The 17682-nt window shown below is 44.3% G+C and overlaps 1 protein-coding gene across 2 annotated transcripts in view; it reads right to left on the bottom strand.

Moving 5' to 3' along the window:
* Ptch1 (patched 1) overlaps window positions 1–17682 on the bottom strand; it is a 72829-nt gene that overhangs the window by 18463 nt on the left and 36684 nt on the right. For both annotated transcript variants that reach the window (XM_045144268.1, XM_004656856.2), the window contains exons 9-16: window positions 16696–16827; window positions 16096–16251; window positions 15355–15453; window positions 14346–14471; window positions 9522–9640; window positions 8517–8919; window positions 7560–7869; window positions 1204–1346 (exon numbers count right to left, since the gene is read on the bottom strand). In XM_045144268.1, coding sequence (XP_045000203.1) covers window positions 1204–1346; window positions 7560–7869; window positions 8517–8919; window positions 9522–9640; window positions 14346–14471; window positions 15355–15453; window positions 16096–16251; window positions 16696–16827 — 1488 coding nt within the window. The remainder of the gene's footprint in view (window positions 1–1203; window positions 1347–7559; window positions 7870–8516; window positions 8920–9521; window positions 9641–14345; window positions 14472–15354; window positions 15454–16095; window positions 16252–16695; window positions 16828–17682) is intronic.

Genomic DNA, 17682 nt, shown 5'->3' with positions numbered 1-17682 from the left:
GCAGAGGAAATGGTATGTGGGTGCCTAATCCCATTACAGTCATCCCACAGGGTCCTTAGTCACCAATGCCAACTCAGTGCCTTGTGCATGTCCCTGCTACCCACTCTCAGGCAGACTCCTCCCCATGCCCATCAGACCTGACAGCCTATGACATGCATGCTGCTGTAAACCACGGAGTTTCACACTCTACAATAACTGAATAATGTACTTTATAAATCTGTCACCTTTAATGCCAGCAAAAAAAGGGTAGACAATAAACAGAGCTGCTAAGAAGATCATTAACATGGTGTTTTGTGCCTGAAGATATAGCAGGCAAACTACCAAGGACAAAGAGAAGAGGTCTGGGAACTTCCAAAACCCAGAGTCTAGATGTATTCCTGAACATGGCCAAGGAACTGAAAAGGGACCCGCTTGAATCCGAGTGTCATGAGAGGACACAGGCAAAATGGTTATTAGAAAGAACAGCTCTCACTCCCGAGGGGAGTGAGGAGAGCGGTGAGGGCGTGTAATTGTATTTCCTTCAGTCATGGCACAGCAAGACGTCTGTGCTCAGTATCCACACATGGGGCCAGGGTGACTCGAATGAATTAAATAACAAATCCTCCCATCACCTTAGTGACCTCTCCGGTCTTCTAAGCCACCCAACCTACCCTAAACTCTGTTCAAATAAATGACTGCTACCTAACAAATCCATCTTCCCAAGTTTGAATACAAGACCACCATGATATGTGTCAGCACTTCTACCACCCAGAACAACATGACCTATCTCCACTGTACTTTATTTTGCTCCTGGCCAATGTATTGGACGGAACACCTATCCCTAACTTAAGAGACAAGAGACAAAGGGCTTCCTGGATGGCCTGGGGTTACACAATTAGCTGAATTAGATGAAGTGGCTAGCACTTCAGGTCCTCACAGAGCTCACAGAGTAGGATTGTAACCTGGCAGCCCACCCTCCAGGGAGCAGCTGCCCTAAAGCTCTGTTCATGATGTCCTGAAACACTCCTGGACTTACTTCCTTTTTCTTTCTTTTTTCAAGGTAGGGTTTCACTCTAGTCCAGGATGACCTGGAATTCACTCTGTATTCTCAGGGTAGTCTCGAACTCAAGGCGACCCTCCTACTTCTGCCTCCCAAGTGCTGGGATCAAAGGCGTGCGCCACCATGCCCAGATTACTCCTGGACTTTTTGAATAGTGAGAATACCTGACTGATGTCGATGGGCTTATCACGGCTGCCAGTTTGCACCAGGAGTTTGTAGGCCAGGACCCCATCATCGGATCCATTTTTATAATTGTTTGGCATGATCTTCCCAGATTCCCAGTCACTGTCAAATGCATCCTGAAGTCCTAGAAAAGGCAAATGCATGTAACATATTACAACTCTTGACTAGAGTGGCCCTGGTCCTAAGGGAGTGGAGCTGAGGACAGACAGGACAAATGAGAGATCTCGTCTGTGCTCATGTCAAGTGATATGGTTGCACTGTTCACGAATGAGCTGAAGCTGCTTAGCAATCACTGCTCAAAAGGGGGAAGGGAACCATACATGTTATGTATGTGTACGTTACTCTTGTTCTCGTCCCTCGTGACTAGTCCACAACACAGAGAAGACAGGAGAGGACACACACAGGCTCATTAACCAGTCCACGCCACACAGGGAGCTACACCATGGGTTCTTCAATGCAGCCAAAAATTCCACCCAGAGCAGCAAAAATCACATTCAGGCTCCAACTTCAAACAGCAACTCAGCTGCCTCTGGAGCCCAGGGTGAGTGAACACGATTCTGTCAATTTGATCCATCTGTTTGACTTGTGCAGCTAATACAAGCTGTGGGATCCGCTGCCAGGTTGTGTAAAGATCACAGCCAACACCTATTCACTCTCCACCGCTCTCTTCCTCTCTGCCACCCTTCCTTCCAAGTGAGGGTGTGTAGAGAAAGGGAGGAAGGTGGGGCGGCGGGGAAGGGAGGGCAGTGTTCAGGGAAATACCTCACAGGGTAAATGTGGATCAGATTGAGGACAGGAAGCCACAGGCCAATACAAGGAGGCTCTGTGAGAACAGATGACAAACCGCAAGCCCAGGAGGGGGAAGGAAAGAGCTTTCTGGCTTGGGGGATGGGCAAGCCCACCAGCTCACCACACACAGCTGCGCTTGGCCTCTGTAATCAAAACCATCATTACAGACCTGATGGTTTGGCTACAGCTGTAAAGAGATAAGCATGTTGGAAGAGAAAACAGGGCCCTGGTGACCTGGCCTTGGGGTCTGAGCGCTGGCTGGCGTGCACACACACTCTCCCTGACACCCCATGCCTGTTCCTCCCCAGTCACCTCCCAAGTAGATCCCCCAAGTCCAGCATCTCAAGAACCCTCTGCCTTGGAACAGGCAGCAGAGTATGTGTATGGTGTTAGACATGGCTGCTAATAGAGGTGAAGGGTTTACTATGTTTCATTTCAGGACATGCCTTGGATGACTTCAAAGACGTAATTAATTAATTCTGTGAATGCTCAGACCGGTGGAGTGTTATGGGGGTGGAAGTTGAGGGGGAGGGGGGAGCTAGAGCAGAATCCTGTCCCACTTTATTTAAAAGTGAACCTTCCTTCCGACATTGCTGTGGGCATTGTTTTTACATGCACAGCGTGCCGGCGAGGACGCTGCACTCTGTGGTGAAGGGCCCCGTTCTGTGCTGGCTGGGGGAGGCCTGTGGAGGGACCACCGGGAAGGTACTCCAAGTCCCAGACAGACTTCTTCATAGCAAGGCATGCTCACGGGCAGCACTGAGCATGTGTTATTTTATGACCTGCAGCCTCCCCCTACCCAGCTTTTGAAAAAAAAAATAAACAAACAGGAGGAATAACAACCCCCCTCCAACCTCCAACAAGAGGCCTGCTCTGCTAATAGAATTTTTATCACTTTGTGACTTGTGAGATAATCCATCTTCTTCTTGGCCTATTCATCCTGAGAACAGGTAATGCCCGGTGGGCACCGGGCAGCTCTACATTCCACGTCCACCACACTCGCTCTGCTATGGTGTCCACGTCCTGAGGTGGACCTGTAGCTATAAGCACTCTGACCTACGTGGGAGAGAACTGAGGCCTGCTAAGGTAAAGCTCTTGACAAAGGCCGCCAGGCAGGTGCTATAGCTAAACTTTTACCTAGCCCCAAAGCCAGGTTCTATAGAAATCACTCATCGCTGTAAGCCCTTCTTTTCTCTGTGCATACATCTGTGCAAGAATGGGCGTATACATGCATGCACGTGGAGGCCAGGACAACCTCAGTTGTCATCCTCAGGAACGCCACCTACCTCTCCTTTGAGTCAGGGTCTCTAGTCGCCTGGAGCTCACCAATTAGGCTGCACTAGCTGGCCAACAAGCTCCAGGGAGCCCTTCTCCAGATCTCTACCTCCCCAGAGTTGGGATTGTAGGTACAAGAACCACCATATCCAGTATTTTACGTGCGTTCTGGGGATCAAACTCTTACCCACTGAGCTATCCCCAGACCATTTTGAGCACAATGTCAGGCCTGGTACCAGCAACGTCTGGTGGCAAACAGGGGTTTCAAAAGTCAAGAGTGGATTTTTAAAGGAATATTTTCTCACAAAGGCTTTTAGACAGCCAAGTGACACCAAGGAAGGAGACCAGATCTGGAGGAGTCAACCCAGCTCTAGCCATTCAGCTCAACTCATTCTCTACACTGCAGATCCCCATAGCCCATTCACTGTATTGTGGGACTATACAAAGACAATTACTTTACAAACTCAGTTCAGACCTTTCACCACTAGTTTAGTATTTTCTGACTATTACCGAAAACTTCAAGTAGCTGTGGGCTGATCAAATGCATTAATAACATCTGACTCTGGGCATAGAACAAAGGATAAGATTTGCTTCCACTGCTCCCAACAAATGTATTGCAAAGATGGCTCTGTGAGTAACATACTTGCTCTGCAAACATAGGGACCTCAGTTAGAGTCACAGAACCTACATGGGCATGGCGGTGGTATACTTCCCAGCACTGGGAAGGCAGAGACAGATCACTGATGCCTAACTGGTTAGCTGCAGGCCAACAAGAGACCTTGTCTCAAAGGTTGATAGTGTTCTTGAGAACCAACACTTGAGTTTGTCCTCTGGCCTATAAATATACACATGCATGCCTGCACATACATGAACATATACACATACATGTGAACATACATACAATATACATGCAAAAAGAAAATAACTGATATTTAATAGCAAAACCTAAATATTTTAGCTTCAACTGTCTCATTATAATATATTGTACTAAAAATTGTTTGTGAACTTTTTTATTTATAAATAAAATTCATTTTGTTGACTGATTTGCACTTGTGTATGCACACCAGAGTCTTTTCTGTTACAAATGAAGAGCAGATACATGCACCGCTTTTTGTATCTGGCTTTTTGTAGTTGCTGAGGAGTAGAACCCAGACCAGCAGGCTTTACAAATAAGCTCCTTTTGCATGCTCAGCCATCTTTCCAGCCCTGAAAATTATTCTTGAATGTTAAGTTCTAGGCCAAAAGAATTTTCCAAATACATGAGATCCTAAAATCAAACACTAACCTACATTTTATTTGTACAATTTAGTGTGAACTAAAAGCAAGTGACCTTTGTATAAGATGCATGGTATGGTTATCTCTAACTGTACTTCATTTACATATATACGTTTAAAAGTATCATATGAGGGGTAAGGACGTAGCTCAGTGGGAGTGTTGCCTAGCATGGGGAAGTCCTGGGTTCAATCTCCAGGATCAGCCCACCCCACCCTACCAAAGACATGAGACTGTCCCCTTATTAGTCATTCATAGTCACAGGAGAAAAAACAAAACTATTTGAATGCTCAGAAAGACCAGTGGAATGACATGGGCTCTTAGCAGTTAAGGCACTAGCCTGCGAAGTAGTAAGGACCAAGTTCAATTTCCCAGTACTCACGTAGGCCAGATGCATGTAAGTGGCAATGCATATAGAGTTCATTGCCAGTGGCTAGAGACCCTGGTGGGCTCATTCTGTCTCTCTCTCAAAATAATAAATAAAAATTAAAAAGAAAAATTTTAAGCCCAAATCACTGGGTGTGGTGGTGCAAAAACCCAGCACTCGGGAGGATCATGAGACATAGAAAATTCCAGGTCAGCCTAGGCTAGAGTGAGACCCTACCTCAAAAAACCAAAAAGCCTGAGTACCTAAAAAGCCACATAAAAGCTGGAGAGATGACCCACAAAGCCTAATGGCCCAGGTTCAATTCCCAATTCCCACATAAGGCCAAATGGACAACGTGGTGCATGTGACTGGAATTCATTAGCAGGACTAAAGACCTTGGTATGCCCTCTTCTCCCTTCTTCTCTCAAATAAATAAATAAAATAAAATAAGTTTAAAAGCCAGACATGGTGGTGCATGCCTTCGGTCCCAGTACTTAGGAGGCTGAGGTGCTGTGAGTTCAAGGCTAGTCTAAGCTAGAGCAAGAATCTACCTTGAAAAAGCAAAAATAAATAAATAAAAATTTTAATTAAAAAAATTTTAGGGCCACACAAAAATATGAAGGATAATTATTTCCTTGAAGGGAATGTTCAAAGACCAGCTCCACCTCTCAGTAAGTCTGAAACTGCCTCAACAGCTAAGGCCTCAGTGTCTGTACAGTGCTGTCTATGCTGGGCCTCATAAGGAAGGCACTCTAGGGCTGGATGACATTTAGACTTCTTCATGCATGGACCTAACAAGATCTGGTTGGGTGCTGTGCATGTACAATCAAACTGTAATTCAACCCAGCACTCAGGAGGCAGAGGTAGGAGGATCACCATGAGTTCGAGGTCACCCTGAGGCTACATAGTGAATTCCAGGTCAGCCTGAGCTAGTGTGAGACCCTACCTCGAAAAACCAAATGTAATTCAAATGCCCCTTTAATTAAAAAAAATATATATATTCACACACCTGAATGCTTTGAGACATAGGAGAGATGAAAGCACAGAGATCAGCTACCATACTGCCTAAGAAGGTTCACCTCTGCCCCTGTTGTCCCCTTCCCAGCCCTGGCTTACTACTCCATACTGAATGTCTGAGGCAACGGGGGAAGACACTGAAGTGCATGCTGGAATAACCCTTTTCTGCCTGGACATGGGCAGTGCACAAAAGAGCTTTGCCTCACCTGTGGCAAGCTATTGGTATGTCTTTGGTCAATGGGGGAAAGGTAAAAAGCAGAGAATCTCAACTGTTTAATTTTTAAATTCACTATCCCAAAACCAATGATTTCAGAATTAAATGTAAAAAATGAATACTTGGAATAAATTCCAGTTAATTAGGGTGATATGATACTGTTCTCTTTACCTTGCTTCCCCCCCCCCCAAAAAAAAAATCAAACCTGGACACATGTATGAACCAGAGTCCAAGAGCCATATTGAACTACTAACTACTTCCAACCAAAACCATCTCATGCAGGCCCACAGGGAAACTGGCTGTCTAATCATTACATATGAGTGTCTTGACTTAAGACCAAAAAAAAAAAAAAAAAAAAAAAAGGAAAGACACTTAAAAATCTGTGTTTAAACACGCCTAATTAAGTAGGAAATTAAGACAATCATTTGGATAATCTAAGCCAACAAATGTTAGAGCCCTAATTATTTGGGTATTCCAGTAAGAGCATTTTTGCTTGAACTGTACTGTTAATGATGCCGATTCACTCTTTCACTTCATATGTGTCAACACAGAGCAAATGAACAGATGTTCTTGCAACCACGGAATACATTTATATTCAGTCAGTTAGCAGTTGGGAGCAAATTCAGACCATTTTTTTTTTTTCTTTAGTTAACCAATGTTTTTGAGAGCAAGGTGAGAAGGCAAGACATTTTAAAGCAGAATTTGGTCCTTCATGAAATAATATGAAATGTGATTAAGCATTTATAAATTTATTGCATCTGCCCAGTGTGAAGATGGTCAACATGAAGCAGACTATAAATGATGGCTTTGGGGAGATAATGGGGCCGATGTCTTTTTTGGACTGTAACACATGTCCCACTCTGTTGGAGGAAATCTACAGTGGAGGGAAGCTGTGCTTAAAGGGGCTGGAGGGGGGGTGGTCAATGAGAAATCTTTGTACCTTCTACCCAATTTGGGTTGTAAACTTAAAACTTCTCTAAAAGTATGTTTAAATATTTTAAGTAGATGGTCAAAATATAAAATCTTGGATTTTTATCCATGCTGAACCCAAACCCTAGTGCATTAGGTTATAATTTGGCAGAGTTGGCCCAGAAATACCACCAATAATTTGGTTTTGCCTTGTCACAAAACTAGTTACCATGCAAAAGGCAAAAGCAACAGAAGCCAACAGGTCCCTATTTCCCTTCTTTCTAAGGTATACTTTCATAGAGGCTCACTCAAAGTTCCTGAGTCACTTGCATAGTTTTTACAGGTGAAAGCCAGATATGGGAGGGAGGCTGCCATAAAAGCAACACCCGAAGTTAATGAAACCTGTCAGTGTTGTTATGATCTGATAAGGGGCAACTGGGCAGTGAGCTCATGGTGACACACATAAAGGATGACAGCCCACCACAGTGTCTTACCTTGGAGCCAGTCTCTGAAGTAATGCAGCCACATTTTGGGAAGCTGTTTATTCTCTTCCAACATGACATACTTCACATTACTGAAACTCTTGTGAAGGTCGTAAAGTAAGTGCTGGATATTTGGGTAGTCCGCTTTCTGTGTGACTATATACATGTTGTAGAAAGAAAAGTATTTGAACTGTGCAGCTATAAAGTCATATTCTCTGGTTTCCCGAGGGACAATGTCTGTAAGGTCCAGCCCATCTCTCACTCGAGTGGTCCCATAAAGGCTGACCCCCAGCAAGCCCAGGAAAAGGAGGATCACCACAACCTGCAACAGAGCAAGAGGAACAGGATCAGACCCAAGAGGAAGACCACTGAGTCTTGTTTGCTCAACCACCAACTGTTTAGTTTAGCCCATACTGGCCCAGATGTACTGTGTTAGAGAGTCATTATGGAAAAACATAAATCCAGCAATCACCTTTCAAAGTAGCCTCAGGAAGAATAAGAATGTTTACAAGACAAGGGGTTTATGTGCATTCATAGAAGTATTTGTTACATGGATACCTTCCTATAGGAGAGGTATTCACTAAGCTGCCCAAATCTTTGCAAAGAATAACTTTGGGAGGCTTGTTTGGTAGTACATGTTCACAATTTTTGAGTTATTTGTTTGCAAACAGAAACAAAGAGAAGGGAGGAGAGAGAATGGATGTGCCAGGGCCTCTTGCCACTGCAAACAAACTTCAGATGCATGGCCCACTTTGGGCATGTGGTTTACGTGCATATGGGGGAACTGAACCCAGGGAAGTTAGGCTCTGCAAGCAAGTGCCTTTTAACCACTGAACCATCTCTCCAGCCCATTCAAAATAATTTTTTTTTTTTTTACAATGTGAGAGAAAAACTGTAGGTGGAAGGAATGTGATGAGCCAGTTCTGTTATCTTTTCAAGAGAAAAGAGCCTGATGTGGTGGCAAATTACCTTGGCTTTTGGTTTCAAGAGAAAAGGAGCATAGTGCTTCTCTGCAAAAGACGAGAGTGTCCACTTGGTACAGGGGGGCTCAAGGCAGTGGAGGCTGGAGTCGGAGAACTGGGAGAGGAGGTCCCTGGTGGAGCTGGTGCTCTCGGGGCTCTGGCAGCTGAGGGTGTCCTGGGTGACGGTGATGGGCTGCACAGAAATCTCAGAGCGTGGCTCGGCAGTGGTGTAGTAGATGTGTGTATGAGGGTCGTATTCGGTGCGGAGCTGGACGGTGGACTGCATGGTGATGTGTGTTTCGTGGGCGAAGCTGTGGCTGCTATAGGGTGGTGGGGGGCTGTAACGGGTGTTACTGTGAGGCTCTGTGTAGGCCTGAGGTTCAACCTGAATCACTCTGCTGACACAGGGGCTGAAAGACAAGAAGAAACACATTGCTATATGTGGTCACCACAGGAAGTCCATGCTTTCATTTCTGCCCATGACTGATACCACCTGTTCATAACAGCTGACTTAGGAGAGACTCATTTATTGCTGAATTCTGCAAATATCAGGATTTGCTCTGGACATAGAGCAAGATTTAGTTCAAGGAGGTCAAAGTGCTGGCTGATCCTAAATTTAACTGATATTATGATCACCCCCTTCAAGCACAATTAAAATTAATTCTACCTTGTTTTTCTAGATTACTGGCTTTCAGCCCTGCTCTGCTCCAATTCACAGTTCTACAAACAATCCACCAATCAACATTAGTTCATGATGGGAAAACCATGGCCACATGTACCAGATTCTCAGGGGGTTGTAAGAACACTAAGTAGGGGGAGGGTTCAAGAAGCAAGGGGGCTCAGAGGCCACACCTACCTGCCGGGGAGGTGTCCACTGTCTAGTCTCTCCCCTTCCATCAGCAGTCCCAACCCTACTAGCGACACTCCCGCCTAAGTCCAAGGACTAGGAGGTTCTCTCAACAGTAATACTCTGTAACCAACCAACAATGGCCCTAGGAGCCTGAAAACGTACCTTGTAAAACAGCAGAAAATATCCAATCTCCTATCTTCACGACGATATAAATCCATGCTGAGAATTGCAGGGAAAATTAGGAGCACCATGGCAAAATTGAACACGACCACCACTGCAGCCTGGGGGGAGGGAACGGCAGGAAAGACAAGGTAGATGGTCACCAACATGCTCCTCAGCAGAGTACTGCTTTGGAAACTGTCCCTTGTTTTCATGTGGTTCTCTTCCCATATCCATTCTCATCCTTTCCTTTCATCATTAAGAGACCACTTGACCAAAGCAAATTCTTTCCGTACCTAATAGTTCTATGACCCACAAAGCTTACACACATTGGAACGAAACTTGTCTTTCTCGTAACCTGACCAAACCGAATCCACAGGGCAGACAAGTACTCGAGATGTTCCTTTGAAAACCCAATGAAACATTTCCCTTCCAGGATGGTTCTTAGTTCATGTAGCCCCGATTCTATATGTAGAAATTTGTATATAAAGTGGATTGAGTAGAGCAAAATGTCACCTTTCACACATGAAATGAAATCTCACACATGTCCCCTGAGGTTTTTAACAGGCACATTCCAAATCATCTCAGGAGCAGCTTGTGGGCTGTACAAGTGAGTAACAGCAAAGGTCAAGGAAAGTTAAGCAGGAAGAAATTCCTGTGTGTGATTATAGAATGTAGAATAAATAAGTACAGATTCAAAAGCCTAGAATAAACATAGCGCTAGATTCTAGAGCCCTTCACCAAATCTCCTGCTGACCTAGTAAAAATTACAAAATTGGGCTATGATTAAGGGAAGTTGACAGGACCTCTGAAAGAGCTGTTCTGTCCAGAAAAATGGGGAAGAGGCAAAAGGCAAAATGCAACCAGAATGCTAAGTAGCCAAATTCATCTAAAAACTTGTAGAAGCGTTTTCAAAGAACTTCTGAGACTTTCTCAAACCATGAAAATGGATCAGGGTAGGGAAAGAAAGAAAACCTGACTCAAAATGGTACTACTGAACAAAACAAAACAAAAGGATACAGAACACTTTTGAAAGAAACCACAAATTTATCTTTCAGGTGAAAAGTAAGCCCGAGTTCTGAAGATATGCTCTAAAACTTGCCTAGCCCCTTTATCCTGAGAATTCCTCGGTCGCACAATTCACAGTATGTTAATTTATAACTCAAATGCATGTGTGAGGCACTTTAAAGACATGTGTATGAATAAATATCACGTGACAAGTTCATGTCATGCTTGTGACCAAAAAGGCTATTTCAGAGATCATTTATTTATCACAGGAAGAGAGAGGGGATGAGCGGGGAGAGAAGGACAGAGAGGGAGGCCAGCAGACAGAGAGACAATGGGCACACCAAGGCCTCCAGCCACTGCAAATGCCTGTGCCACCTTGTGCATCTGCCTTACATGGTACTAGGGAATCAAACCTGGGTCTTCAGACTTTGCAGGTAAGCACCTCCACTCCAGCCCAGACTTTTAAAAGTCTCAAAGTCTACTACTATAGTGGGTGCCAGAGACACAAAGGAAATTAAGGTTAAGTTCCTGATCTCAAGGATAAGATAAATTATAAATACATTACTATGACTCCTCAGCACCCATGTAAAGTCAGATGCAATGTGATTCACATGCCTGCAATCACACAACAGGATTACAGCAATGGGAGGTAGAACCAGGAAAATCTGGAAGCTCATGGGACAAGCTAAACTGGCCTGTGTAGCAGCAAACCAATGAGACCGTGTCACAAAAATCAGGTGTGAAGGAGAGAACTGACATGCCAAAGTTGTTCTCTGTACATACACGCACACAGTGTGACACATGCATATACATATAAGTATTATATTTAAAAATGTCTTTTAAAGGAATTCTAAGTAAAGCAGAAAATGTGATGAGAATGATCTTGACTTGTCAATCAATTCTATTTACTGTGGTTAGAGGAAATGTTCCATTCCTAGAGCATCTAAGGCAGGAGCTTGAGCCCTTCTGCAGAGACCCAAGTCTAAAACCTTTACCTGGGTAGGATTTAGTGATGGAGTAGTTGTGAGGCCCTGGGTTCAATCCCCAGGATTGCACAAAGGAAAAATAATGCCTGTCTTTTAAAACCATTAGAACAACAAAGGTCCTGTTCTGGAAATTTTCTTTGAGAAACCGATACCATTAGGTGACCAGCACAGGACACAGAAGTGGCATTTGCACAGATGAAGTTAAGTTTCTTTAGGGGAGAAACCCATTATTTTGGTAAAAAACTGGAAACATGCATTAGAAAAAATGCAAAGTTTGTCACTACACAACATTTTGGGTCTCTCCCTTTTGATGTTTAATTGTTTAACATCCTGCAAAGATAAACCCAAATGAAAAGCCAGGATCACAACTCAGTTCACTACACGGAGAGAAACTCCAAGTGTTCAGTGTTGAATGGCAATGCATTTAAGAGTCACAGTCAAATTCCAATGGCCACTGCAAAACCTACTGCAGACTTTTGCTCTTTTCTGTTTTCTTACATTCATTCTCTCTCTCTCTTTGACAAACAGAATTAGCCAGAGAATCATGGCAAATCATTTAATAAATGAAGACCCAGCTATCTATAGATGTAGTTTTCCAAAACTGATTCAGTGACTTGGAATAGAAACACACACCCCACAGTACTCATGATGTCTGTCAGGTGCTTACCTTAGGAGAACTTAGTACTGGATTTCCTAAATGCTACTCCTCAAGGAAAACTCACGAAGCTGTCAGACCACCACAGCGTGGGAGATCATTAAAGCAGAGTATGCCTTGATGAACCATCAGTATGTACTGAGAGAGGAGAGGAGAGAATCAGAGGGAAAGAAGAAAAGGAGTGTGAGCAGACACAGAATAGAACAGATAACAGACTGCAGGGGAAAAGGCAGTGGAAAGGATAGTGTGAGAGAGGATCCCACTATTAAGACTTCAGGATAATATCTCCATTGTAGGGCTTGTTGCACATGAAACTAAACATGAAAGGACGTGGGGCAGAGGCATGCCTCTGTGAAATGGCCTCCTGAAATCTCAGTGGTACCTCTGATATCAGAAGCATACCTAATCTATTCCAAAACACTTGGCCATTTTTATTTTCCTTATATTTCAGTTTCAGATTTGATTCTACTCATTAATTCATATTATAGTCTCTATTTCCATGTATGTTTATGGTCTCTTTCTCTGAGGGCTGGTGCTTATGACAACAGGCACTAAGTCTTCCACTAGTTTTGTATCTTGCACTTCACATTATAGAAGCCTCACATCCCAAACAGTAGGATCCTTAGTGGCTTGGGCCTCTGTTGGTAGTGAGATGAAATGTAATTAATGCCTTATTGATTGTCTCCTTAGAGACAAATGTGAAGACCATGGAAACATTAAGTATGTTCACAAGAGTGTAAACAAGAATTATCTTTGGGCTGGAGAGATGGCTTAGTGGTTAAGCGCTTGCCTTTGAAGCCTAAGGACCCCGGTTCAAGGCTCGGTTCCCCAGATCCCACGTTAGCCAGATGCACAAGGGGGCGCACGCGTCTGGAGTTCGTTTGCAGTGGCTGGAAGCCCTGGCGCGCCCATTCTCTCTCTCTCCCTCTATCTGTCTTTCTCTGTGTCTGTCGCTCTCAAATAAATAAATAATGGATAAAAAAAATTAAAAAAAAAAGAATTATCTTTTCCTAGTCCCAATTCTCAGCACCTGTTGGTGAGTACAGAGCTGAATTTAATAAGGACAGTTTGACTAATGACATCACAGTGGTTTCCTTGAGGCATTTAGCTATCTCATGAATAATGATGTGAGCGGAAGATAGAAGAAGAGGGCTGAAGGTCCTTGATTCTAGTCTGAGAACATCTGGAATTAACTCTCAAAACCCAAAACTCGTGTCTTGAACTATCTACAGCACAGATCATCCAGGCTGAGAAAGACCACATCATGAATGTAGGTCATCGCTATGCTATTTTCAGGATGCCTATGAATTTAAAGTAGCTCTTGGGCAAAGCAATTAATTTACTCTCAACATGGAATAGAATATATTTGCATGTCCTATCCCAGGAGATGGCTGGCTCTGTGAAGAAAGTAGTCAGTCCAGTGGTCTTGTTGTGTGAAAGAACCCCAAAGGTAAAATAATGGGACTACCACAGGCTGCACAAACACTTTGAGCTGGCTTGGGCAACTTGAGAGGGAGTAGGTAACCAAAAGGAAAGAGAGGACAGGACAGAGCAGAGGCCAACTAAGGAGAAGGAGGTAAGAAGCAAGGCTGAGACATCCCTGCAGGAAATCTAAAGGAAAAGAATGGCTGAGACGTCTTCACACAATGTTATTAAACATTCTATTTTCAGTTAATGTTCATCCTGGGCTACACACAACCCATCTTCATACAGTAGTAAAATCTTCTGTTTAATGGCCTTGAATTGGGGCAAGAGCTGACTTGGAGAAGGTTTAAAAAAAGAAAAAAGGTAGGTATTAATTGGGATGAAGTGACCAGGGAGGAGAGGAGTAATACTTAGAAAGGACTCTAAGCAGCTAAGAGCTGGCTGCAACCAGAAGTCTGAAGAGCAGCCCTGAATGAATCCCACCTGACTGGAACTATATAGTCCAAGTCTACCTAGTTAAGAAGCATCTACACAATAGGGTCTGTAAGGAAGGAATAACACTACAACTTTGGAGGGAGTGTCAAGGTTACATCTTGAGGCACTCACCCCACAGCACAAAGCCCCAAATGCTGGCATGTGCTTCAGTTCATGGCAGTAGTAACGTCAGTACTGAGTCAAGGTAAAGCAGAGAAGGGAGGCGGAATGTCAGAGCTGTCACTCATGCCACCAGAGGGTCTGCCATAGGAAACTCACCTGGAGGGAGAATGCTCGCAGAGCGGGGATGGGAATTAAGGCGGCCATAAAGAAGGCTGTGACATTGCTGATGGAGGTGAGGGCCACACTGGCTCCTGTGCGTTTGAGGCACTCCCCAGTCCTGTCCTGAGGAAGGATGAGAAATCACTGTGCTGAGAGACACTGGGTTTTGCCCAGCCCATGAGGTACAAGGTGGCAAAATAACACAAGCATAGTTGCTAATGTTGGTTCTACTATTGTCCATAGGACAGGAAAAGGCCATATGGATATTTTGACGCTGACAATGATACTCGTTAGTGCCACCCTCACTGTCATGTACTCTTCAGGGTTATCAACACACAAAGCAGATGGTTGCAAGATAATGATTTAAGTGGAAACTGTGTGTGTGTGTTTATGAGTGCAATCACACGTGTGCCACAGCATATATGTGGAGATCAGAGGACAACTTTTGGGTGCTGGCCATTGCCTTCCATCTTGTTTGAGGTAGGGTCACTGTTGCACTGGTCAGGCCAGCTGGCCTACAAGCTTTTGGGGATTCTACTGTCTTTGCATCCCATCTTGATGTAGGAACAGTGGGATTATGGACAAGTACTACCATGTCTCATTTTATATGGATTCTGAACTCAGGTCCTCAAGCTTTCTAGCCACAGGGCCAGCCCAAAAGGCAAATTCTTAACATGATTGATTTAAGATGGGATGAAACAGTGACAAGAAGCCCCTGAAGAGCACATGTGGGCTTTGAACCGGGTAGCAACTCATGTAGTGTCAAGCCCAGACACTCATTTCTACAGGCACCTCAAGAAATGGAACCCTTGGCATTTCTCACAGTGAATACACGTCCTGGGATGTTTCCAGTTTGTTATTTATTTAGAATCAGTAGCATGTCATCTGACTTGGGAATGAAATAAATCCTGGGCCAGATGGGAAAAACAAAATGAAGGGACAAATACTTAGAAATGGACAGGACTTTGGGTAGACCCAAAGCTTTCTTCTTTTATTCTGCTATTACCTCAAAAGGGATCCTTTTATTCTGTCCTGTCTCACTAAATGCATGCGCCAGAAGGAAAACATCATCAACACCAACACCAAGAGCAAGAAATGGCAAAACCTATTCAAAAACAGAATACAGAAGCATGAGATATACAAGAACCAATGAGTAAAACGTGGGCCCCAGTGCCCCCAACAGTTACCCTAAGGGAGCTTTTATTAACTGACAGTCCACATCCCCAGTATCTACCAGTTTCCACTCATGGAAGCTCTTGTATGCTTCTATTTGTAAGGTCCAGGTTACAGGAAAGTTTTAGAATTATTAAGTGAGAAGCAAACTCACTCATCTAAGCAATGGATGATTCTCAGAGGCTTCCCTGGACCAGCATTGTTCGAAACTGATTAGAAAAAAGGCTGGTGGTTTCTACCCCAGACCTGTGCATGGGGCCCACCAATCTGAGTCTGCATGAGATGATTCTACTGTCCACTAGGAGTTTTAGAATGAGGGATTTAGTAAATAATATACATTTTTCTAAGTGGATCATCTCTATCAACAACCTCTTCACAGACTAGTACATTGATAGCCAAGCCTCCTCCCCTCCCCCAACTGCAAGACAAGTGGAATGAATCCCAGTGGAGAAGGCTAAAGACCCTTTGGGTCAGATGGGCACACAGAAGGCCCAAGGTGAGACCAAGGAAGGGTGGTGGTGTAGTCCGGGGGAGGGATGAGAGGGGAGAGAGTAAAGGAAGGCTCCCTTAGTACCTGAGTTGTTGCAGCATTAAAGGAAATCCCGATCAATGAGCACAGGCCCAATCCTGCAGCCACTGACAGTGCAACCAATAGGACGCCAGCCAGTCCCACGGCACCCTGGGACTTGGAGCAGTCCCAGCGCAGCATGGTTAAACAGGCATAGGCAAGCTGCAAGCAAAATAATTGGGGGAGGGGAGATTGGAGGAGAGAGAAAAGTAGGAGGGGGGACACAAAACAAAAGCCAAACATTAGAATGTGGAATGATCTTAACGTTCCCCCCCTGCCGCCCACTACCCCCATCCAAAGGTAGAACTCATTAACTCCAACAAAAAAGAACTTAACATTACAAACATCACACCACATAATACAAGCCAAAGACAGAAAAACTACAAATGGGGGGGAAAATGCTTTCCTCAACCACTTTTTAAAACTGTTATAAACTGAGTTCTCTCTGTCCCGGATGCACTTGTATGTTAACAGCGATTTAAAAAGCAGGCACAGTCATGGAAAAGTATAACTATGAGGGGGGGGGGGGCGGAGAGGGAGAGAGAGAATGAACAACCTAACTATATACCCACTCCAAACCCTTGGGAGCCCAGGATTGACTGTTACCATCAGTAGGTAGCCACTGGCCACTCGGATGACGCTGACATCAGAGAAGGATTTGAGGATGTCGTCCAGGGTTGTGGTGGTGAAGGACAGCACCTTCTGAGTGGAGTTCTGGGGGACGCTCTGATGAACCACCTACGTTCACAAGACAAGGCTAAATTCCCAAATGGAATTTGAGCTTCAACAAACTTCAATAGCATAGACCCATAAGGGACACAGTCCTGCTCCCTACCCTGTCTTCTGAGGCATCTACAAAGAGTTACAGGTAACTCAGGTGGACGGAGAAGAGGGGAAATGAAACTTGGGATTGACATTAATGGCTCCCGGGTGTGGCAAATCATGGGAGAATGTGTGTGTTGTGGGGTCGTTCTGAGTGTTTCATTTACTTCAAGTCTAGGTGGGACTCCTATCCTCTTCTTCACAGCCGGACAACTGAATTTCAATTCTACCAGTTCCTTCCTCATCCAGGACAACTCATTCTTAAGGGTCCTACCCCCTTCCCTACCCTTTATTTGCTGGCCATTTTAAAAGGTCATAGGCAGCTCAGTGCAGGTCACTGCTGGAGAAACAAAGGCTAGTCCCTGTCACATGACCTCATGGAGGGGCCTGCAGCTGTGAGCAGATTCTATGCTTTGCTAATGTTTTCCAGACACCTTTTCTGGCACACTGGTTTTTTTTTTTGTTGTTGTTGTTTGTTTTGTTTTAAATACTGTCATGCTTGAACTATGGAGTCCACATCTAGTTACTAAATAAGTTTCAGGGTATCTCAAATAAGATTCTCTCGTCAGACATTATCCTACGTTTTTCACTATCACAGAAAAGAAAAACGAGCTCTCATCTTATGGGGAATTATACACTTGGTTGAAAAGAAACCTAATGGAAGTTGGGTACGGTGATGCCGGAGGCTGAGGCAGGAGGAGATAGGAAGTTTGAGGCCACCTTGGGCTGCAAAATGAGACCTTATCTAAACAAATAAACCTATCACCCAAC

Source organism: Jaculus jaculus, chromosome 2 (genome assembly GCF_020740685.1).
Source record: "Jaculus jaculus isolate mJacJac1 chromosome 2, mJacJac1.mat.Y.cur, whole genome shotgun sequence".
NCBI classification, from domain to species: Eukaryota; Metazoa; Chordata; class Mammalia; order Rodentia; family Dipodidae; genus Jaculus; species Jaculus jaculus.
This window is presented reverse-complemented; position numbering and strand designations above follow the sequence as displayed.